The sequence below is a fragment of the Emydura macquarii genome, unplaced genomic scaffold (genome assembly GCF_026122565.2).
Source record: "Emydura macquarii macquarii isolate MOO-44397 ecotype Brisbane River unplaced genomic scaffold, CSIRO-AGI_Emac_v2 contig_1348, whole genome shotgun sequence".
NCBI lineage: Eukaryota > Metazoa > Chordata > Testudines > Chelidae > Emydura > Emydura macquarii.
This window is the reverse complement of record NW_027131485.1, coordinates 2,950,138-2,974,695: the sequence shown is the minus strand read 5'-3', so window position 1 is coordinate 2,974,695 and position 24,558 is coordinate 2,950,138. Positions and strand designations below refer to the sequence as shown.

At 42.3% G+C, this 24,558-nt stretch overlaps 1 protein-coding gene across 1 annotated transcript in view; it reads right to left on the bottom strand.

Annotated features, from left to right (window-relative positions):
- The window catches only part of ADAP1 (ArfGAP with dual PH domains 1), a 117,411-nt gene that overhangs the window by 61,109 nt on the left and 31,744 nt on the right, over positions 1–24,558 (bottom strand). Inside the window, exon 5 of the mRNA XM_067550897.1 lies at positions 13,900–13,982. Within this exon, the coding sequence (XP_067406998.1) occupies positions 13,900–13,982 (83 nt within the window). The remainder of the gene's footprint in view (positions 1–13,899; positions 13,983–24,558) is intronic.

Genomic DNA, 24,558 nt, shown 5'->3' with positions numbered 1-24,558 from the left:
AAAATGAAATCACTGCCACTGTAAGGTGTAAATCAGCATGGCTTCACTGAAGTTGACGGAGTTGCTCTCATCATTTACGCCTGTTGAGAAGCGGGCCCCACAAGTCAATTTTGGCAGACTATTTGTGGAGTTGTGCTTGTCCTCTAGGAAAAAAGTGGGTAAGGTAGCTAACGTGCTTTTAGATAAGTCTTTAACTGAAGCATGGACTGATATTCATAGAAAGATGCACTTTTGCTACGCAGGCCATGTCCATCTCTTGCCATTAGTTTATCTTCTAAAAGCTCCAACCTGCTGCTTGAAACATTTCACTCTAGAGACCACAAGAGGTAAGAACTATTTATTATCACCTATGCTTTATGCTGGAAATTTTACACAATTTCAAATAAATAGCTGTCATTGGACAGAGAAACAGAAGACTCAAGATCTGAATTAAGGTCTGGAAAGAGTGTAGCGTAGTCACTACAGCAAAAGGACTAGGAGTCAGGACCTCTGGATTTTAACCCCAGCTCCATCCTTAATTTACTCAGTAACCTTGGGCAAGCCACTTAAATTCAGTCTGTCTGCCTCAATTTATCCATCTGTAAAATGAGGACAGCCACCTTGCAAGGGTGAGGTGAGGCTTAAAGACCTGATTTGGGATATGTTGAGTAACCACAGCTTCCACTGGCTTTGACTGGGGTGCTCAGCACATTTGAAGATCAGGCCCTAGTGAATCACCTGATGTCTAGAAAGCACTTTGAGATTCTGAGCTGAAAGATGCTACAAATGCTCTGGGTATTATGGTTTAACACTTTTATAGTAAGATTGCAGAGCACATGCATTATGGTGGATAGCAGTCTTGCCATGAAGAAACCAATGCTAAGAATTGCTCCTCTAATAGTGTCAGCAGATGCAAGCTTAGGGCCTGACCGAACTAACACAGCAACTCCTGACACACTTTTTGACTCTTATCTGCACGATGCAGCTGTTGCCTCAGCCAGAAAAGTGTCATCTTATTGGAGTAACAGCTGCGTGTCTCGGTGCAGCCTTGAGAAAAGTGAGACCTGCGTGTGTGGTTTCTCTTCCAGCTTTGACAGGACACACAGGTAGCATATTTTCACACTTTATTGCTTTGAAATAAGTAAGGGATGTGTGTGTGTGTGTGCGTGCCTATATATATATCTTTACCACCTCCATTGCCTTAATTAGAATTACCCACAGTGCTTTGCACATTTCCCTTTTGAAACCATACTGTATTTGTCCTTCATGTCTATTACAGAGCCACTAATGCAACCAGCTCTTACTCCGCTACATATTTCACTGAAAATACTCGCATCCAAAAAGCAAGAGTTCCCCAGAGACTAAATCAAGCCCTTCTGTGCATATCATTCAGGCAACATATTAGCAGAAAGATTCAGAAAAGGAAAATCTTTGATTAAACATAGAAAGAAACAGAAGCCAGGATAAAACATTCATAGTTAAAAACAAGGGATTAGAGTTTCTCACAATGCTGATGCTATTTTCATGTAATTTTCTGCTGGTGAGCCAGCTGCAATCAAAAAATAGCACCACCAATTCTTTGCACTTATCTATATAGCCCTTTTCATTTTAGGAACCCACAGTGCTTTGCAAACATTAATTCTGCATATCACCATTCCTGCATGGGAAAGAAAGTATGATTTTCCAGATGGATAAACTGACATACAGGCACATAAGCATCCCCAGGGTCACCAGCCAGACAGGGCAGGTTAAGAACTAGAACCCAGAACACCAATTTTCAGTACTAACCACTAACCACTCTCCCCTCTGAACAACACATTCCTTTGCTGCTGCCAACTGACTTGTTTCACAAGCAATTGTTCAAGATCTTGTGCACTAAGCCAGCATGCTGTCTGACAGAGACCTCAGCAGCGTTGATGCACCTTCCTCACAGCGGACGTAAGGTGCTAGTACAGTGCATGGAATAGTTTGCTACTTCCAGCACTTAGTTCAGGCACCAGAATGAACAACTGGCTTCTGTGCTCGACCCTGCTCGAAGGTCCAAAATTAAGACTTTGCTGCTGTCTTTTTCATAAAGACCTTTCCCCTTTTGATTTGACCCTCCTCCTTCCTGTCAAGGAGACTGCTGCCAAGTATACATATTCTATATTGTTGGGCAGCAGAGTGTGAGTGAGAGAACAGATGACACTGGAAAAAATTCCTTCCCTCTAAACTGTGTTCTCGGGTTTTGTCTGTTCAATGTCTTCCCAGCAGGAGCCTGGATTTTCCCCTCTCTCCCTACTTTTCCCCTGTGGGTTGCAATATAAAAACTTGCTGATTGTATGACAACACTATTAATCTCAGCTTGCAGACCAGAGCACAGCTTCCCCACTCAAGAACATCACTGTCTTAGGTTGCCTATTCTGTAGCTTCCTCTTATCCCTCTAGACATCAGTTCCCGCTACTAATGGAAGAAATTCTCCTTCCTAAGGTTAAAGCAGGGTCCTTTCTGCCCCTTGTGCTGAAATCATGGCCTATTCTTTATGACCAGTGATCACTCCAGTGACCATTTTATGAAACCACCTGGGCTAAAAATGCATGCTACATGTCACTGAAAAATTGGGCATAAATCCCAGCATTTCTGAAGACTGCTGCCTCACGAGTCCATATAGTTACTTTATTCTGATTACACTCTTGCTTGTTACGCCCTGTACTTGTAAAGTGCATCCTGAGATGCAGCCAGTCTGCCCCCAGCTTATACCTAGAGCTGAGCAGGAAATGTTTTTCCTGTACTGTGACAACTTTTGAGATTTTGAATTTCCCCCCCCAGGCCAAAAAGACAAAATCTCAGAAATTTTCACTAACCAAAACTCCAGAAAATACTGCAGATGGGATCAATCAGAATGGCTCATTTCAATCATTTCAAAACATTTCGTTTTGATTTTGACCTTTTACATTTTTCTCCCCTTTGTCTTTTGTTTACTACTAAAAATTAAAACGTACATTTCAAAACAAAAAGTCACTTCAAGCCCTAAAATAGAACTTTTTCATTTTGAAAGTGTTGACATGGGACATTTCAGCAATTTTGAAATATTTTTTAAATGAGAAATTTGTCAGAACTGGCCCTTTCCTATGAACAGGTTCAGTTTTGACCAACTGGCATTTTCCGATGAAAAAAAATGGCATTAAAAATTACCATCCCACTCTACTTCTAGCCTCGTCTCCTCCTCCTTTTCCTTTGGAGATCCGTTCCACCTCCCTGCAGGAGCAGCTCTTACAGTATTTCCACCTCACTCCTCTTCTCTGCTTCCTCATCCTTGAAAATCACAGCTCACAACCAGCTCTTCTCTACCACCCACAGCTATCATCTAATTCCACACACCGGCACTTGCTAATACTAACACCTCTCACCTCTTCGTCCACTGCCCTCATCTATTCCCATGTTTCTTACTCGAATGTTTCTGCTCCTGGGCTTTGGGGACAATTGTGAGGCATCATACAATTTTTTCGCACTGTACTACACAACTGCCTTGGCAATGTGAACGTATGGTGCTGGTTCAGATATCCTTGTAAGTTCCCGTAGCATTAGCATTTGCTTAAGAACCCCGGGCCTTAACATTCAAACAAACAACTTTGTGCCTCTCAGCTTGCGCTTTATTTTCTTTGCACTGGTTGGTTAATGCAGTCCCTCTTGTCTTATGGGCTGTGTCTGATGAGCAGGAAGATTTGCCTTCGTCAGGTTATCACTAGGGCTTGTTTGTTCTTCTGCTTCAGCTCAACCTTCACACACAGCTTGAGAAGCTAGTGGGAGAAAGGAGCGGCAGCTTGGGGTGCTGCGTAATAGAACAAAAATACAAGGCTGCAGCACATTGGAGACAATGCCTTGCTCTGACACCGTTAGCTCTTTCGCTAGTTACGAGCAGTAGGTCCGAGACAGAGAATGAGGTCTGGCAGTTAAAATAATTGGGGTTTAGCTGCTGTGCTGTTCACCACTTTGTCTGATCAGGCCCAAAATAAACTGTACTGTGTCTCAGCAGGTCAGACAGAGCTAATAAGAGCATCGTTCTCACAGCCAAGAGAGGTGTATTTATGTCTCATGCATTTTCTCTATTTCCTTTCCAGAAAAGGCGCCTTCAAATTTTTGCAAGTGCAGATGAGAAAGAATTCAGGCTATATTTCCCAAGTCACACAAAAACATTTTCAGACAGAAAATAGATTATATTTCCAGTACAGAGTAACAGATTTTGCTAGTATTTTGGGGTGTTGTAATATTTCCAAAATTCCACATTAAATTATATTCTGATAGCCAACATATGGACTGATTTATATGCTATTACTCTGTATATCATTTGGAAAAAGTGTTATGGAAATGCATACATACATGCAGCTAAACATTGCCTTCAGTTCCACCTGTGTAAACCCAGTGCCTTCAATAGGCTTGGTCCATGCTATAAACACACACCTATTGTATAATATGATCCTATATGCATATCCACTTGCTCTGGCTTCCATGTTAAAGGTCCCATTTCAGATCCTCAGCTGGCGTAAATCCAAGTAGCCTCGTTGTTTTTAAGGTGCTATGCTGATTTACACCAGTTGAGGATCTGGCCTGCCGTGATGCAAGATGGGTAATTAGTAATGAAAGGTGACTTTCATCGTACTTAAAAATGCACACTGATTTTTACATCCCTCCCTTTACAAAGGATTGTGACGACTCAGCCCCTGGATTGAAGCTCTTTGAAACCAAAATGTTTCATTATGGATACTTAGTAACAATGAAAGGAGTCATTAAGGGGAGCCCACTGTTTTCTTATTCTGCTAGAGCGATTTCATGCCAGTGCATAGATTCCATAGCAGTGTATTTATCCACCTTTCCTGCCACTAAATCCTCTCTCGCCATTGATTGTTCTTCTGTAACCTGGTAAAGCGGGTAGGGGAATTAACATCAATGTGATTTATAGGCTTAAAAAAATATACAACAAAATAGTACTACATTAAATTCCATAGCAAAATTGCAGAAGGCTGCACTTTTCATTAGACAAAGCTGTTTTACTGTCAGATTGTGTTGTATTTAAAAGTACCTGCACCCTCTGATTTGAAAAACAAGTCATTTTTTTGAATTGTTTGAATGAGTCTATTAAATAACAAAGCTCTACACCAAATAAACTGTTTGTTGCACAGTCCATATTTCTCCTATGTCTATAGCTCACCAGTGGGATTTCTCCTTCCTGAACTCTGGCCCTTTAAGAACAATGAGCCAGATCCTTCTCTCTGTTATGCCAGTGTAAGTCAGTGAAGTTACTCTGCATTTACACCAGTGTAACTGAGATCTGTATTTGATCCAATTACTCTGCATAGGCCCCTGGCTGGTAATAGGGTAAGTAACCTTTAAAATGCACCTCCCCCCCTTGTTGGTACTCTCTCTATGGTACCAATCTGGCCCCCATTACCATAGTATCTGAGCAGCTCTCAGTCTTTTTAATATATTTAACCTGTGAGGCAGGGCAGTGTTGTTATCCCCATGTCACAGAGAGGGAGCTAAGGCAAAGAGAGACTTGTCCCAGGTCACACAGGAAGTCTGCGACGGTGCAGGGAACTGGATCTCCTACATCTCAGGCTAGGGCTGTGACTGCTGGGAAATCCTCCCGCTCTCCACAGAGATTGTTTTTGCCCCAGACTCCCAACAGAAGTGGTGTGCCTTTGCTACCAGTTATCTGCCACCTACAAACAGGATGCAAGGTACCTGTATTCACTAATATTGCCCCACCACATTTACACCAGCAGATGGCCAAAGATCTTTCATCGACACCAGGCTTGCCTTGGCAGGCTCATCCTTTTAGTTTAGTCTGTTGAAATACTTGGGAGTTGCGTTCTAAGCTGTGCTGATTTTACACCTAGCACGGGTGGGGGTGGGGACGCCCCAGGACTGCTCCAGGTAACCCCAGCTGCAGCCAGCTGGGGATGAGACAGAGCGCTATGGATTCTGCCCTGCTTCCTCCTGCCCCTTGGCACATCCACTCCCTAAGCCAAAGGTGGGGGATAAGTGGCACGGAGTCATTCACACTGGCTCTCTGCTACTCAGGAATTCCTCTGTGTTGGGGGGGTAGGGGGGAATTCCTTAACTGCAGGGCAGCTCTCCAGGTGCAGTGTGCGGCTGAGGCACCATGAAACAGCCGGAGCTGAGTCCAAGGACTGAGTCTTTGGGTCTAATTGTTCTTTCTTCACTAGGATACGGTGGCACAGGGACCCTGTCCACACCTCACATATATCCAGGCAAGGCCAGGCAGAAGTAAGGATCCCTGACACCAAAGGGCTCAGAGATTGGCTGGTGACACTCCACCACCAATGGGACATGCACCACTGAGATGGGGCGGACTCCAGGCCCGGTGCTGGGTGGAGAACACACCACACCAGTTTGCAAAGGATATAGGAAGAAGCAGAGATTGTACTGCACCAACCCCTCCTCCCACCAGGACGATCTGACCTGTGCTGGCAGAATGCCTCAAGCCATTTCCACTCAACCACTGTAGCTTTTCTCAACGCCCCCAGTGCAGCTAATACACAATTTTGCCCATAGTGCCCATAGCTATCAGCTAGTGGAATAGTCTACTATGAATACTCCTCAGTTAAAGCGCTCCAGTGTTCCACACTAATGGTTCAAAACACCACAGTTCACAAGAGGGACGCTGCAGTGTTTGGGGCTACAACTGTACTATCTTGCCTTGGTTTTCATAATATGTGCAATTCGCAACAAGACTGATAGGATTTAAGCACATGCATTGACAGAACTATGTAATACTTACAAATGCCGCACAACCAGTGAAGCTTCACATCCTCTCACACTGCAGCACAACCTTAGCCTTAGGGCATTACCTTAGCAGCAACACAGCCACAAAGACAGTTAGCAAGTTACAACCCTGACATGAATGGTTTAATGAAGGCCAGAAGATAATCACCGGTAAGTTTCAAGGGCCTGGATAATTGGAGCCTTCTGTAATGAGCCTTCCATTTTACAAAGTGGAAATCAAAAGGGGCTCGTTTTTTTCCAGCAAAATGTTATATATATTCTGCCCCCAAGATGCTTCCTCCATTTATCTGCCCCGCTCAGTTGATCATGTTTCAGGCTACAACATTCTGGTGAGTCTATAATGTCATCTCCTGCAGAGCGATTGCAAGGTAAAATAAATCCAATGCATAATAAGCAGCTGGAGCTCCAACAAGCTTTGATTCCTGACAATATGGCTTCTTGTCATACAAGGCAACACTGCACCGTCATCCACCAAGATTAAGATCATCTTAAATCTTGCCAAAACAAATGAAGGTTAGTGACCATAGTTTCTACATACCCCAAAACAGAACACCTCTACTGCATCTGGTGTGATATTCATGGCGGAAGGGAGTCAGTCTTCCATTTCAACTGGAGATAGGGACCTGACCTTTAGGCATCTTTGAAAAATCTCGATCTGTATAAACTGCGTAAGGATGATGAAGCAGGGGAAGGGGAGGGACGCGAAGGATGGCTGCTCCCACAAGAGACGGGTAATAGAATAAAGACAAGCGAAGCAAGAATGAAAATTGGAGGGAACATTTAAAGCTGGTTTAGTTGCTCAGTCATTTGATTCTAGTTTTCTGGAGAAAGTGTTTTGTTAGAGAAGAGATTCATTTTGTTTTATCCTCTAGGTATAGAATAAAAATTGTTCAGTAAAATGACTGGTGGCCGTAGGTTTGGTTGCATTTGTCTGTACAGGTGAACATACGTTGTACTTTGCAGGGATCCCACTGATGTGCGGGGCTCCCCAACTCTAATGCTGGATAACAGGCAGGGCTTCGGAGAAAGAGTTGTTACTGCCGTCCTGGGTATACACACACACAGTTCTGTTAGCTTCCCAAGACTTCCCAAACCCTCTCAGATGGAGCACTCACCACATCAAGCCTTTGAATGGATGCTTTAAAGATCCTAAGAGTGAAGTCAAACCATTTCTCCTTACAAGGATCAAGTGACTTACTACCCACTGAAGAGTGGCGTCACCAGTCCTCCTTTCTTGTTTTCTTATGTTAAAGCAAGTACAAAGACCGAGCTCCACATGCATCCTCCAGAGTATCCCCTTTACCTGTCTTAGGTTTCAGTTTCACACAGCACTGGTCAAGCAGTGATTTATCCTGGAATCCGGGGGATGATAAAAAGGACAGTTGGAATGCTGATCATTTTCAACTCAGTTAACTCTTCCCATTTGCACCGCCTACCCACTCCAAGCCGTACATTCATACCATTCTCCTGCTCTTTGCCTGGCTCACACAAAGCACTGCAACCTTCATCACTTAAAAATACTGTAATACTTTTAACCCTGAAGCTGGCACCCTCTCCCTTCCGCCCCTCCCCATGGTTCTCCTCAGTCACAAACATACATGCAGCTGATTATGGGTAAAATGTTCACCTAAGTGACTTGACTTTCAATGGGACTGAGGAACTTTTGAAAACGTAGCCCTAAATGCCTACAGCTAACTATAGTATTCCACGGGAAAATGTTAAATTTTTCAAAATGATTGAGTGAAAAAGCGAACCCAATCTGATGACTTCTGAGTCCTGATCTTCCCTGTGCTTTGTTTGGGATTATCTCCAGTCCAAATTCCAAACAAATCCAGAGCTCTTGCTCCATTAAAGGTAGTTAAAGGGAATAACCAGCTGTAAACTGAGAGTAATTTAATCAGTTCATTTATCAAAAGGAACAAAGCCAGGCAGAACCACAAAACGATCTGAGACTCTTTGAAACTAGTATCATTATATGCCATTGTACAACTAATGTTTCAAATGCCTCAGGAATGCAAACTTTCAGCATTAATCTCAATTACTGAGATGTAAACAGTGCTTTGCCTCAAAATTTGGCTAGAGCGAACAAATTATTTAGCAACATTTGAAATTAAACGGCTCCCACAGATAAAAGGTAGAACTCAGTATCCGTAGCAGATCACTGAAGCATTTAATTGCTGTTGTGCTAATCTCCCTGCGCCATCTGAACTTGAACTGACTCCTCACTCTAAAATTTATGGGGCTAGTATACCCACTAATTATGGTCCTTTTGAAGCAATTAGACCAATCGGGGCAGGGGGGGCAGGGGACTTGAAGCATGAAATCTAAAAGATATGGATGTAGCTGGGAATACCATGAGGCCTTACGCTTGCAGAGCAAGAAAGAAACTCTACTAAATTCCCTTCGTGGGGTTTCCAGTGCGTTCCACCTTTGGGCAGGGGGGGCGAGGGGTGGAGAAGAAATGGCTGTTGCTTCCATGTGTGACACTGATGCCCCTGGATGGCTCATTGGCAGCAGGGACTGAACCCAGGGCTTCTGGATCTAAAAAGCACAAGCCTCTACTGCCCGAGTTAGACGGCCCAGGTGCATTACTTCAGATTCAGTAGCAGACCCCTAAATCTGTGTGGTCCAGCTACTAGAGGGGAACAGAGAGCCAAATGTAGCAAGCATGGCCTACATGTGGAAGAAAGCAAACTCTACAGGTACTTCAAGAGGATATGCTGCATCACAGCGTAAACACATAACAGGGAGCACAGCAGGGGAAAAGCTGGACTTGGTCCATATTTGGGTCACGTTTCAGATTCCAGACAAAACATTTATTACTAAGGGTGATTTCCCTAAAGCACCATCATCACTAGGTGCTGGAGTCGAGATGCTAAAAACATCCAATTCCGCACTTTAACTGCTCCCTTTCAAAACGAAGGGTTTATCTTCAGAAACATTAAGCTAGGTACATTTGCTGTTGATTTTTGAAGCCTGCAGATCTTTCTGAGGGTGAGATGGATGGGGATGTGCTCAGAGGGCATTTGGGTTATGAAATCAGAGCAGCAGTGCAAGTCCCATCTTATTTTGGCCGCAAACTTGAATTCTCCCCCCCCCCCACTCCTGTCCCCCCATGCAGACTAACCTAGCAAGAGGACCCAGGGACAGCTGGCTCAGGTGTTCTGCAAGACCTCTATGGGAGCAGGGATGGAACCTTTTATTCCCTGCACAGCCCGGAGTGCTTCCTCTTCTTGCTTTCTCTCCCTACTGGCAGCTGTAGGGTTTACTCATATCCTCCTGGCAGATTCTAGTCAAGCTTCCCAACACAGCTATGCCTGTGCTCCTCAGTTATGACCTGCAACATCTGACATTCCAGTCCCGAGACTCCTTTAAGCTGTGACTGTCAGTCAGGCTGCAATAGTTTTTGTTTGGCATTTACAGACTCTAGACAATCTGTCCCCAAAGGCTCTTCAGAAACAGAGTAAGCTGAATTTCTGATCAAGGCTTCAAAAAAATACTCTTATTATTAGACTGGCTGGAAAAGGACCTTGCTTGGAGCTACTCAAAGAAGAGCATTTTCTTATTTTTTATGCAATTATTGCAGAGATATTAGAAATTAGAAACAAAATTACCCCTGGGATTGGAAGATGGAATTAAATCTTCCAGCAAACACTAGGAAATGTATCCTGATGTCTCTATTAGTAGCAGAATGTTTCGTGCTTAGAAAGGGATAACCTAGCGCCTCTCCAGGGAATTCAGAATAGTGAGAAAAATTGCCACACATAGTGTTAAGGGGAAAGACAGAGACTTCACATGGAAGACAAAATGGGGAAAATGCAAACTCCAGTTTGGTATCACTGAGATATGCTACATGTGGTTACGATATAAGACACCTTTTGTACATGAGGTCATTAATGAAAGCCAGTGACCCAGATCACCTGATGCATTCCTGCAATGCAAAGTAGCCGTAGCATGGGGCAGTCAGCCACAGACTGCTCATTCCAGCACACAGAGAATTGCCTAAACTTGTGGTATGGTTCCTAAACCACTTCACCCTGGCATGTGGTGGGAAGGGCATGGCCTGAGCATGCAGCATGGTCAGGACTAGGGCTGGTTGGATGTGTTTCACTGGAACATTGTTTTCGATGAACAATGCCATTTTCTTTAAAATCAAAACATTTCGGAAAGTGCATTGATTTCAAAGAACAGTCCCACGGGAAGAAATATTCTGAAACTAAAAGCTTTTTGTTCAGGACAATTTTCAATTCAGGAAATGTTGAAATGAATTTTCATTTCAGAATTCCAAAATTTTGTTTCAGAATTTTATTGTATGAAGGTTTGGTTTTTTTCAGTTTTAAATTTGGTTTTTACATTACTTCATATCATGTCAGTGAGTAGCAATGCATAGTTTATGGCTCCTGTTGAGACTTTGACAAAAAGCATCAAACTGTTTCATAAGAACAGGGACAGGATACACTTTGATTTAGAAAAATATTTCAATGAGTACTAAGTAGCAGCTGCCCTTAATGATTAAAAATAAATAAATAAAAATAGAATATTTCAATTATTATGTTATGTCACATTACGACAGTCAGCAGCTACTAGTACTACCATGTTATGAAATAATGTACAAATAACAAAATATAACAATGTACAAGTTAAAATGAAATTTTGGAATTCCAAAACGAACGTTTTCCAAAACTCAAATCCTTTGGAAATTCCGATTCATGGAAAATTTTGAAAATATTTGTTTTCATTCTGATTTGGGTCAAGAACAAATTTTGAAATTTCTTGTGAACTGAAAATTCCGAGTTTCGACCGGCTTCAGTCAGGACTTTCCTTTGTCTTGACAAACTACAGTTGATCTTGGAGTCGTTTGCTGGCAGTGTAATTTAGACAAACTCTTAGGCTGCTCTAATTTGTGCCACATGACCAGACTGGCATGCAGCTGGCCCAGGATTGGGGGAGAGTAAAGTGGCTAACAGGCTTTTTTGCACCACCACTGCTGATTTGCATTGTGCATTCACTGACCGTAGCTGCAGATTTGGCTAATAGTTTCTAGATTACATTTGTGGCTAATGTACATGGGTTCTGTGTTGGGTCTTAACTGTGACAAATTCCCGCCCAAAAAGACTAGCTGAAAGCATAAAGCAATACATATGCATGGGTTTTTCATTCCTTTGTCCAGAGACTAGCAGAAATGGTTGTGATGTTCATTTAAAAATGTCTCACCGTGTTATATTTTGTTCTCTATTTAATTTTTCAAGAAACTTTCAAAAAAGCAAAAACCCCAAAAAGAAAAAACCCGAAGTGCATCAATATGCACTTAAACAATGTGCAGCTTTTTCTAACTAATGAGGTTATCAGAAAACATCTGTAAAATATGCAGCTAAAATTAACTCCTGTTTTAATTGCTACAATGTCTCTTTAGAACTCTCAAAACTTAGGCCCTGATCCAAGCAAAGCACTTAAGCCACATGCTTAACTTTAAACACCAGTCATTTTATTGAAATTACTCATGTGTCATGGAATTACTCATGTGTTTAAAATTAGGCATGTGATTAAAGTGCTTTAACACCCAAGATTAATATTCTATGGACAGTAAAATGTTACTCTGTGTGGGTGTGTATTGTACTTTATATTTTTCAAAGCAGTCTAGGGAATTTACATATATACCTTACATTAAAATTAACAGAATGTATCTAAAACTGTTAGACAGCTTTCAAAATCTCAAATACCCCACTTTTATAAATACATATTATATATATATATACACACACACCCAGACACTCTCTCTCTCTAATACGTACACTATATATAGTGACAAACATAAAATGGTGTAGCAGAAATTTTTGATATGGGAATAAGACGTGTATATATGAGGTCAGATTTTAATTGTGGCTTATTTAGCAGCAAACCGCTGCACTACCTGCTTATTATTAGGCTCCACACGCAGCATGAAATTAATATATTAACCTTTTCATCTGTAACATGGTCCTCGTTAATAAAATTATTCCGGCACCATCCATTCACATAGCTGATGTAAAAATACAAAAAACCGTCCAGTATAAATGCAAAATAAATTCAACGCCACCTTCATCTGGCATAAAGAACAGAAAAGGAAGGCAGCCAGTTTTATGTGTTCTTCCCATCACCCTGTTGCCTACACTGGCCTCATAAGTAATGTTTGCCAAACCCCAAACTTTCACTTAAAATGATCCCCGACAAATTCTTCGGAAGATCCATCTGTTCCACAAGGCGATCCATCGACAAACACCACGGTTCCTCGTTGTATTATATTGCATGCAGTGATCTGAACTGTTTGGAAAAAGGACCTTGATGGTTCCAGGGGAAGCCTTTTCTACTGTACACTTGCTATGCCATGCGTTGACTCTGCTCCCCTGAAGACAATGGGAGTTTTGCCATTGACTGCAATGGGAAAAGGATCAGCCCCTATATACATAAATAATAATAACTCATGGCCTGAAGTTAACGGGGGTAGTGGATCCTCACAACCTTTGAATCAAATCAGGTGGCTTAGCTATAACTGTAACAATTCTAAAGAATGAACCCCCAATTTATTCTGTTTTTAAAAAAATCAACTTGTATTTAATGGCACTTAAATGTTGGCTGAATTTTTTATTCCTAATCACAAGATCAACTGTGTATGCGCACATGTGTATATATATATATATATGCTGACACCTTGCATGAAAAACAATTTTAAAATATTTCCCCCCAAATACTTATCTACAAAGACATCACAACAAAACCAAATGCGTTAATAATCCCACTTCATCATTCCAATGGAAAATTCTTCCTGATGATACAAATTCCTTACCAAGTAGTAACCTATTCTTTAATTCCTATTAATGCACCCTGCAACCAAAAAGTATCCTATTTGCAGATCACAGGCATGGTCCAAAGCCCTTGAAGTCAATGAAAAGACCCTCCATTGACTTCACTAGGCTTTGGATTGGACTCTAAAGTCTCAACACAACCCCGCTGGGAGTCTTTTCCCAGAGAGCTGCACTTCCCCCTTCTGTCCAGAGAGATGTAATTTTTCAACGTTATAAAAAATGAGACCACAGAAAGGAAATGGACGCTTTTGTATACAGCAAAAATAATCCGCCGAGAATTTCTTTCACTACCTGCAGAATAAGGCTCTTGCTTCTCAGTGAAAATGAATTCTTTTCTTTCATATTTGGCTCTGATCCACTGTTCTCGTAGCAGTCTGGAAAAAAAACACACACAGAAAAGGAGACATGGTCCAGAATAAGCTAAAAAAGAATTTATGACAATTAAATCTTCAATGGAAATGCGAATGCAAATTGAAAGCCTCCAAAAACTAAACTGTACATGAGCTGGAGTTATTGGCTTGGCTTATGTTTCCTCTGTTTGTCATTTAGACAACGAGTTGATTCTTGGACACACAATCCTAATGGAACTTTTTAAAAATGATATACAAAAATTAGCAGAGTAACTCAGCATCTAGCCTCATTGCAAGATGTTCTGCTTTATTTAAAAGCAATTTCAAATATTATTTCATTTAGACTCAGAATGCTAGGCCAGGAAATACATTTGTCAGACTGAATTCTTTACCAAGGGAGATCAGCCCCGGAACACAAAGAGAAGACGGTCTCAGCGCTACTGGTATAGAGCAGAAATTGGGCATGCCTACGGCAGTGCATTTAAATGATTGACTTTTTAGCAATTAAAGATTGAGAGGTATCATCTTTTCTCAATGCCTGGAAACTGAGCATCAAGACAGGAAGGTACTCCTCAGTATAAAATATCTGATCTTGAAGTACATAGCAGAGAATTTTGGAGAAGTTACTTGCCCCTTTTTTCCAACTGAAATCTCCAGAAATTAAATTAATGCCTTTTACACAGTCCACAACAAGATCTTTATTTCCAGAAAAACATTTAGATCAAATATTACAAATCAGTTAAAATTAAAAAATGACTGCTAGAATTAATAAGGGGACATCTTTGAATTTGGCCTGGAACATGCTGTAGCCTCGAGACTGTTTTATACCATTTTTAATTGTTCCTAATTGTCTATTGCCCTATAACCTTCAGTAGACCAAATGAGGGTATACATTGTAAGAGCACCACGTTACCCCACGTTTGTTTCTTTGTGGACACATTTAGAAGTAGGTTATACTGATCTCAGCAAGAGTACCACTCAGCAGTGGCCTTGTATGGGGTTAGATTTGCTCACCATTTGCAAAACCCATTGCGCTTCAACCTCATCAGATCTGTGTGACCAAATAAATATTGTGTGCATGGAAGGGGTGTATGAAAAGCCAATATGGATTTCTGCTTTTATGCAAATTAAACACACTATCTGGTTGGCATAACTTCCTCAGTCCCCCTCCCCCCCCAAAAAAAATGCTTCAGAGCACCAAAAAAGTGTTAATTAAAAAACAAAAAAAAAAACAAAAACAAAAACAAAAAAAAGATGTTTGGATAAAGACTGCTGAGAGCTCAAATAATGTCAAACTTTCCCATCCACCTGTTCCCTCATTGCCTTTTTTGACTGTGTGTGTGTGTCTTTTTCTTTTATTGTTACCCCCACCCTAACATATTATGTCTGTGTAATATTGCCTGATTTTGTCTGGCAGCTTTGACAAGTTGTACAGCTGCATAATTTTATTGGCTATCCTCTGAAAAGTGCAGTATTTGGGTCGCATGTACAAGCTGTAATTAATTTATCTTTTTGTTTCCTTATGAAAATTCCTCATAAAAATTCATCACTAGCTTCACCAAACAACCATCAAATTTACAGGGGAATATTCATCCATAACAGTAGGCACAATCATTTCCTGGTCTGTAAACATGGGGATAGTGATACTTCTTTTCTCCCATCCATTGTCTGTTTTATCTACTTAGATTACAAACTCTTTGGGACGGGAGCTGCTATCACTATGGATGTGTCTACACTGCAAATGAAGGTACCTTTAATCTAGCTAGTATGGGTAATAACAGTAGACATGGTGTCATGGGGCACCATGAATTTAAGCCTGCCAGGGAACCTGGATACATTCCCTGGCGGCTTGCCCATACCACCACGTCTACACCACTGCTGTTACCCATACTAGCTAAGTGAAGGCTAGCATGAGCATGCCTTCTGTGCTACCACTACACCTTCACATGCTGTGCAGACATACCCTATGTGTACATATAGTGCCTAGGACAACAGGGCCTGATCGTAGTTGTGAACTCTAGGCATTACTGCAATACAAATGTTTTGGGTCTGCCTTTGCCCCCAAATCCTTTTTCATCTTATTTGCATACCTGATCCTTAATTGTTAGATTTGTAGCTGTCATTTAGAGTGTAAACTCGACAGAGGAGCACAGATCTTGTCCTCTTATGTTTTGTAACGTGCTCTGTCCACCTGTGGAGCTACAGACACATTATCCGAGATAATCACAAACACTGTCATTTTACTATCCTAGTGTTTCCTTCAATCTGGCTGTTACAGAAGGCCAAACTAAAACCAAACTAAAACCTCCCCAGGTGCTACTCTCTTGGGGATGAGGGCTGGCATTTGTGGCATAGATTAGAGAGACACTGCTGCCCAACACAAAGCATCCGATTATTAATTGTACCTCTGTCAGCTATTGTCTGATGTCTACGGCTGAACGTTTGAGAAGCTTATCACAACTGAGTCTTTGAAACCTTTCAAACAACGCTATTCAGGATTTACCTTAGGAAGGAAAATTCAGAGCACCCACAGCTCCCATTGACTTCAGTGGCCTCTGTTAATTTCAATGAGAGCTGCAGCCGCTCCGTACTTCTAACAAACAGGCTTCTTATTTAGGTGCTTTAAATATCGATTTAGGTGCATGTACACAAGTTTGTTCCCTCACTGTACACTGCAAATTCTACAGCAGGTATTTTAGGCCATCCTCACACCTGAGAAAAGGTCTTTCTACAATTCTGTATTTTCTGTGAAACTGGCAACGATCCAGAGTCTGTGTGTCCACACACACTTGTTGCAGATGTGCACAAATTCAGGAGCCATCGTGCTGGGACTCAGATCCGTTCGATCAGTGCTCTGTATGAGCAGGTCAGCTACAGAAAGTGCTCTAGAACCTTCTTTGGCAGCTAGGGCCTGATCCTGGGATCTTTGAATCATTTGCAACTCCCAAGGAATGGACCCATTGAACTCAGGAGCAAGGCTTCTATTGCCTTCAGGAGGGGCTGGATTTCAGCACTGATGTCAGTAGGAGCAGCAAGTGGTCAGAACCACTGAGGATCATGCTTTAATTGAAGGCTTTAGAACATGGGGCCAAAACACACTGATCTCAATGTGAGTCCTTCCACTGTTTTCACTGGACTTTGGATCAGACCTATGTTTCACTTTAACGCACCCTTGGGCTGTGCTCTGTGTACTTGCTGTGAACTTATTTCTGCATGTTTGATGTCAGCTGAATTTTCCTTGATGTAGGCTCAATTGAACTGAATGGTAAAGAAGTAAACAATTAAAGAAGCTGGAACAGACAACACATGCCAAATACAGGACCAAATATGCAAAATTCCCATTAGCACCAATAGGAGTTCTTTAAGCAGAAATAACTGCAGCAATGTCTTAGGTGTATAGTGACCCATGGGCCCGCTAATGAGATTGATATTTCTAGGAATGATCCAATTTCTATTTCTAAACTAAGATGATAACACAGCTTTTGTGATCCAAAACTTACAGCCCACTCAAAATCTGCCAGACCCTTAGTTACAGGGAATGTGTCATTCCTGGCAACTGAACAGAAAGATCATTGTGGGCTCTTTGTTCTGTAATTAACACAATAGCAAACTGAAATCAAAAATAAAAATGAAAGCAACATTTAATGGAGGAGAAAGGGAAAACAGAACAGATCTTGAATATGTTACTACTAAAATAAATGGAAAACTCCCATTTAATTCAATGAGAGCAGGATTAGGCCTAAGATATAGCAGAACTAGAGGTCTAAGAAGGGAAGAGATGGCTCTGGGCTCGAGAACTCCAAATTTCATAATATTTTGTGTACTTGTTTGCCTTTGGAAATGAAGAATGTGCCACTGACAAAGCAAATGGTTTCAGATCAAAGGGACAGCAACAAAGGTTCCGGATGGAGTCAGTTTAGTAGTTTTAGTTCAGAGTCAGATGCCATTTAAAATAAAACAAGTAGCTGGCACAGATTCAGGACAAATCTCTGTCTAATGATGTTTTAAAAAATACCACAACATGTGGAAAAATATATATGGAGGTGAAATAAATAGGAAAGAAACAGATGTCTCCCTCACTGCTTCAAAGCCATTTTCAATTGAAAATATAAAGCAAAACCACCCAAAGTGTCCAATGAAGATCTGGATGGAGAATGGGATGAAGATCTGGATGGAGAATTTTCCCTATGAAGTTTTCCATGGAACATTTGCACTTATTGTTGAAAGTCCAAAAACTTTTGGCTAAAAATGTAAAGTTTCGGTTGAGAAAAACTGAAATGAAATATTGGATCAATCCAAATAGAAACATTCTACAAACCATGACTCCCCGTCGCACTGTGGTGGCTCCTGAGCATGCAGTTTCATGTTGAACTAAAGCCAAAACAAACCACTGCGATTTGGGAAATGTCATTTCTGAATGGAAAGTTCTAGTTTTCAGGGGTTTTGGTTTTTGACAAAAAGTTTCCACAGAAAGCAGACACATTTAGAACACAATTTTCTTTAAATCAAAAACACAGTTTTCCATCAAAAAACAAACAGTTTTGACAGAAAATTTTCCAACCTGCTGTAGTCCAATGCTAATTTGCCTTGAATAAATAGCCTCCTTCCAGCTTCAGTTTCACAGATAAGAAGAAAGAAAAGCAAACAAAAATGTATACTCTGGTTAAAAACCAATACTTTGCTCAGTTAAAGTCGCCGCATTGGGATGGGCCAATTATATACCTGACCTGGCTCTCAGCAGCATTATTTCTGAGAATGGTGAGCATTTGGGTTAGAAATGTGCAAGAAACAGTCTGCGTATCTGTACTATTGTAACCCAGCACAACTGCCTCCGTGAATGAAAGAAATCAATATGAATGAATAGCCTTTAGAACTAGTGACAAAAGACAAGATGATTTGTATGGGGGCAGATTCCATAGCACTAAGCTAAGGAGAGTGGGTAGATTACAAGCAGTTACGTGAGGGCAGAACTTTCCAAACTCAGGCCAAGAGTTTCAAAAGTGAGACACCATAAAGGGCTCTGATTTCCAGAAAGCGCTGAGCATCCATTCTCTGAAAACAGGCCTTCTTACAATATCTCAAGTCGGGCACCCAAAAAAGCCACTAGTGACTTGAAATTTTTGGCCTTAATAACTTAGTAACTAGGCAGGAGTCAGGTATAAAATGAAATCCTTTGACCACAACGTTTTAAGGCTAAAGGGAAAGAAGCTTGTCTTGTTAGTATCAATACCACATCCCAGTAGCATTGGCTACTGTCAAGTTTCCATTACACACCCTTGTTTTCACATGCTCACAATTTTTTAAGACATTCACCTTGGGAAGCAACAGAAACAGTGCCCCAGAGCCATATGTTGATAACAACTAGGATTTGCACAGAGAGCTGCTGACAGCGTGGCAGCAACTGCTTAATTTGGCAACACATGCAGTGTGTTGTGGTCCCACCTGTAGGTAGCCCATAGTCCTTGAAGAGTCTAACTCTTCTCTCACCAACTTATGCTGCTGTTTGCCCTATCAGGCCTGCACTTCTGTGTGCCAACAAGACTTACTCTGACCTATTGTTTTTAATTACAGGAACATCTAGAGATCCAAAGTGAGACTGCTGTGCTAGGGGCTGTACATACACTGAGCAAGGGACAGTCTCTGCCTTGGAGAGCTTACACTCTAAACAGACAAAAACAGACAGTGTGAGCGGGGAAACAAAGGTGAAGATGGGACATGACTACCCAATAATTATAGAGCATGTCAGTGGTAAACTGGGACTAGAATCCAGTTTTCCTGACTCCCAGTCCAGGGCCTCACCCACTGGACCTCACTGTCTTTTCTCAGTGCAGCAAAAGCAGAGGTATTTCTGGTTAGGTGGAATAGCACCAAATTGGTGCCTGTGCTGCAAGATGCTTCTCTTCAGGTTGGACTTGAATACATAAGGTGAGATGCGAAAAGACTCCTAATGGGATGTGTTCACACTACAAAATAGATGAAGCATAGAGGCAAATAAGAATGGAGTATTTATTTATTTTAAGTCTTTGACACAAGACTTCTGCCAATTGCCTACCATTTCCAGTGTCAGGTGCCACAGGCCATTTGACCAGACACAGACCCCCTGTAGCATCTGTGACAAGGATACAAGAACCCAGATGAGGGGGAAATCAAGGCAGAAAATTCCACACTTTTTGTTGTTAAAAGGCCAGCTGTTGTGTGATTCAAGTATGGCAAATTCACAATAGCACGAACATGGGACCTGGCTAAAAGAAGAACGTGGCCTGAGAGACAAAGGACCTCCCACCATCTTCCATAGCTGGAGGATTTATTGAGCCCCAACAGCAAGCTCAGTGCTGCACAAAACGTAGAAGATAAGGTCGTCGCCGGCATGGCTTCCTCCATTAGCTAATGCTGGTTTCAGAAGTTTCTCACTTGCTTAAGTATTTCTAAAAAAGAATGACTACTAAAAATGAAACAATAGTCCTCCACAAACCACAGCTGGTACCTCAGAGCTGGTGCGGAGGGCAATCAAAACAATTACAGCTCTACAGAGCTAGAAGTCATTCTTACTAGTTGCTTAACATAGACAGACGACAGTGGCATGGCTAGAAAGCACAGCACAAATTAGAACACACCACTACCACCTGGCTTCCCAAGCCTCATCCAAAAGCCCTTTCAAGTCAATGGGACTCTTTCCCTGGTCTTTGGCTCTGACCCAAAATTGCACTTCTATTCCCAAAAGTGGCTATGTAAAAGGGTAGTAGATAGCCTTCTCCCTTAGCCGCTCTGTTCCCTGCACCTTTTCACACCTGCTCCCTTCAGAAACATAACTATGGGTTTATTGAGTTTGCTCTCATGGGGTCTGAAGGGGTGACCCAGCTCTGAGAATGTGTGCTGGATCCTAGCTTTGTCTACAGAATGGCAACAGAATGGCTTTCTAAATTCCAGTCTGTTACATTTGTGCAAATCCACTTAAGGCAATAGGGTTACACAGTTGTAACTGATGGCATAATCGAAAAACAATGGGATTGCATGGACAAGAGGGGAAAAAATCGGGCAGAATTTGGCATACAGAAACCCCATTACTGATGCTGCTGCAGCTGCTGCATGGGAAGGGGAGGACCCAGCTTCACTTTCAGGGCCAGAATGAGTTTGCAGGGCTGCTAGTTAGGAAAACAAACAACCCCTAAAATAAATCAAGCATCTAATTACCTGTAAACTGAGCACATTTAACCTGGAAAAAAAAAATCAATAACTATACATAGTCGCTTTTCCAACTAGAACAGTGATTTAAATGACTGAACTCCTTTTTAAAGTACAACAGCAATGATATTAGAAACCACTTTTTTCTACCTATAATTATCTCTGTCTATCCATAGGGCTATCCAGGGCATGGACCCTACTGGGATACTGCTGTTTCTTAGATGATTTGAAAGCACTTGACCTCTCTGGTTTGTCATCTCATCAGGTATGTAAGAAGACCGAGGCCGTTGAACCATTCAGAAAGGTGGTGATCCCCTCCACAGCCAGCCATCTCTGCTGGTCCATAGGCGAAAAGGAGTGGCCTGGCCTTTTGGGAGGTCTAATCAGAAGCAGTCGTTGTTTCAGCTGTGGCTGGGAAATTGCAGGGAAGTCTCTTGTGCACTCCCTTCTCCATATGTACCTGGGGGGGGGGGGGAGGGGGGACTGGCTACTATCTGATCCCTTGCCTGGTGTCAACAAACACCATTCTTAGAAGAGGCCTCTTCCTTTCCTAGGCACAGTGTAACCTGTCTGAAGGGACTGCCCCAAGGATGAACGAAAGCTTGGCTGTCCAGTCAAGATGTGACTTTAACCAAAGGTCAATCAAAACTGTATTAGAAACCTGGGGGATGATTTATTGAAGTCTCATTGCCCCCATTTGTGACCGGGCAAACTGGGTCCAAGAGATTCAGTGGCTGGCCTGAGTGATGAGGGGCGCTGTGTTCTTGTTGATTCAGCATGGGAGTGGCAGGCAGGAGATACCAGATTCTGTCACTGATGGGCTGTGCGACCTTGGACAAGTCACTTAACTTCCTCCCAACCTCAGTTGGGAAGCAATCACATTTACATAACTTCCCTGGGGGGCTATGAGGCCTTATTAAACAATAGGTCTCATCTTTCAAACTTATTTGTGAAAGCAGCTCTTCCATCATGGGGGCAATCCCACTGATGTTAATGGGACACACTCACACAAGCAGCATTTACGAGGTCTGGCTCAACATCTGTGGCAAGCAAGCAAAGCATTAAGGCCAGTCAGAGGCAGCGGCAGGAATAGATATTGGCAGGTTCTGAATGCCCAGCCCTGTAATCAAGGCTCTGGGCCATGCTCCCTCTAGGAAGAAGCACAAAATTTGGGCAAAAAAGTAGCAAATTGTAGAAATATCTTGAATTTGTAAAGAAGCACATTTTTTCCCCATTTAAATGAGGACAGCCTTTATGAGATGACTGAACTACGGTGTCCCAGCCTGAGTTCTGTTATTTTTCCTAAGAATAAAATGGCCATAACCCTAGGTTCCTTGGGAGATGTTTTCTTAACCAGTCCTTAGGAACGTTACTCTCCAGAATGAATCGGGTACCGATTGGGCACAGGGGCAGGTAGTTTCTTTTACCAATAGGTATCACACTGCACTCTTTTCTGAGACTGAGCAGGCTTTTTTCAAGGAATAGGAACGGTAACAAGATGAGGTTGTGTTCCTTTAGAGCAACAAAGCTGTAAAATGGAGTCATTTACAGTGATTTTCCCATACTCAAATCATTTATCTAAATGTAGGTACTGGGATGCCAAAAATCATTTCAGACCAAAATCAAAATCTGCTAACACTCTGCAAATGAATGATTCTCTATTGCCAGCCCAAGACAGACTCACATCTGGTGCTTCCAAAATCCAACACCTGCTATTGGTATTTTAAAACAGGGGCTGGGGAGAAAAAGACACACACAGCAGCTAATATGCAACAAGAGCAATCAGTTAGAGATCCCATGCACTCTCTTCTTCTCCATGGAAGATTTATTTGAAAAAAAATACAGAAAAATAAAAACAATAATTTTTCTTAACAGCTATAACAACAGGAATAAGAATCTAGTGAAAGCAATATCCCCCACATGGGTTTGATGTAGGAGTTACTGAGAGTTATTTTCTGGCCTTCTTTATGTAGGAAGTCAGATTTGGTGATCAAAATAGGCCCTTTTGGCTTAAAATCTAGGAATTCATACTGAGAATCCTTTGAATCTTTCAAACATTTCTACCTATTTAGGGCTAAACTGCCTCGTACTTCCCAAAATTACTCAGAGACTCATGAGTAAATTGGGGGATTTTCCTTTCATACCCACTGCCAAAATGGCATGCAAAACCTCCCTCCTTGAATAACATTTTGTTACCTGAAGTATCACCCATGCTGGTAACACTGCTGGGAGGGTGTGACAAAGTGAGAATTTTTTGTAATATTTCTATGAATCCTGTGTGTGTCTCAGTTTCCCCACTGTTATTTGCGTTGTTACCCAGTGGGGGGCAAAAGGATTAAGTGTGCTTTTGGGGCAGAAAAGGAGACATGGGTGTTTGTCTTGTTTGCTGTCTCAGTGGGAACGAATGGGTCATTAAAGAATTGGCTGAAACTGACCCCATCAACAGAGGATCCGGAAAGATACTAGGAGCCCCAATGGCCAGAACTTCCATACCTACCAATCAATGACCAAGAGGAAAGAGACTTCCCCCACCTCTCAGCAGGGAAGCAGAGTCAAGGCTCCAGCTTGAGAACAAAGGGAAAAGTGGCAGGGTTAAGTGTCACCCTCTGCAGAGAGAGCGAGCTTTCACCTTGGACTGACAAAGGGACAGAGAGAGACGGAGCCTGGAATGGCATCCATAGCAGCTTGGCTGGCTGACTGCACAAGCCTAGCCAGATGGAGATCATCTTAACCTTCATTTATCTGCGCTAACCTAATGCTGTGTTCCAGTTGACTAATAACCCCTGCTCTGTTTCGAAAAGGCTGCCAGGTGTCACTTCATATACTTGCCGAGGGGCTTGGGTCCCTGAAGGTGCACAAGTCTCCGACCAAGAGTCTCGCTCAGTGGGACTCATTGGGCAGAGCTCTTGGTGAGAAACAGGAGTGCTGGATCCTAGAGGCTCAGTCTCAGAGGCGTTGAGACCACATGGCTTAACCGTAAGTACAAGTGTGACACCCAGGGGAGATGGGAGGACCTGCCACCAGAAGGGGTTCCTCTCAGGAACTATTTAAAAGCTGGGGCATAGCACAGATCCTGGGGATCCATGATAGAGTGGCATCTTGCTGATTGGCCAACACTACGAACTCGTTCCTGGAAGTGCTGCCTTCCAGGGGCCAATCCGGCAAAGTGCTGGCTTCACAACTGGTGTCAAGAACACACTGCACATTGCGGGATCAGGCCCTAGAGATGGGGCTAATCAGATGAGAAATGTAAACTGATTTTCTGCCCTCCCTCCCAGTGCTGGAGCTGGGTAATTTTGGACACGTTATGGCAGCTCAGTCCTGTTGGACTCCACAGCTCCAATTCCAGCCCGCTGAGAGCGTTTGCCCACATAGCACTGTGTAAAATCTTTCTTTGATTGCCCTAGCCTGGAGGATT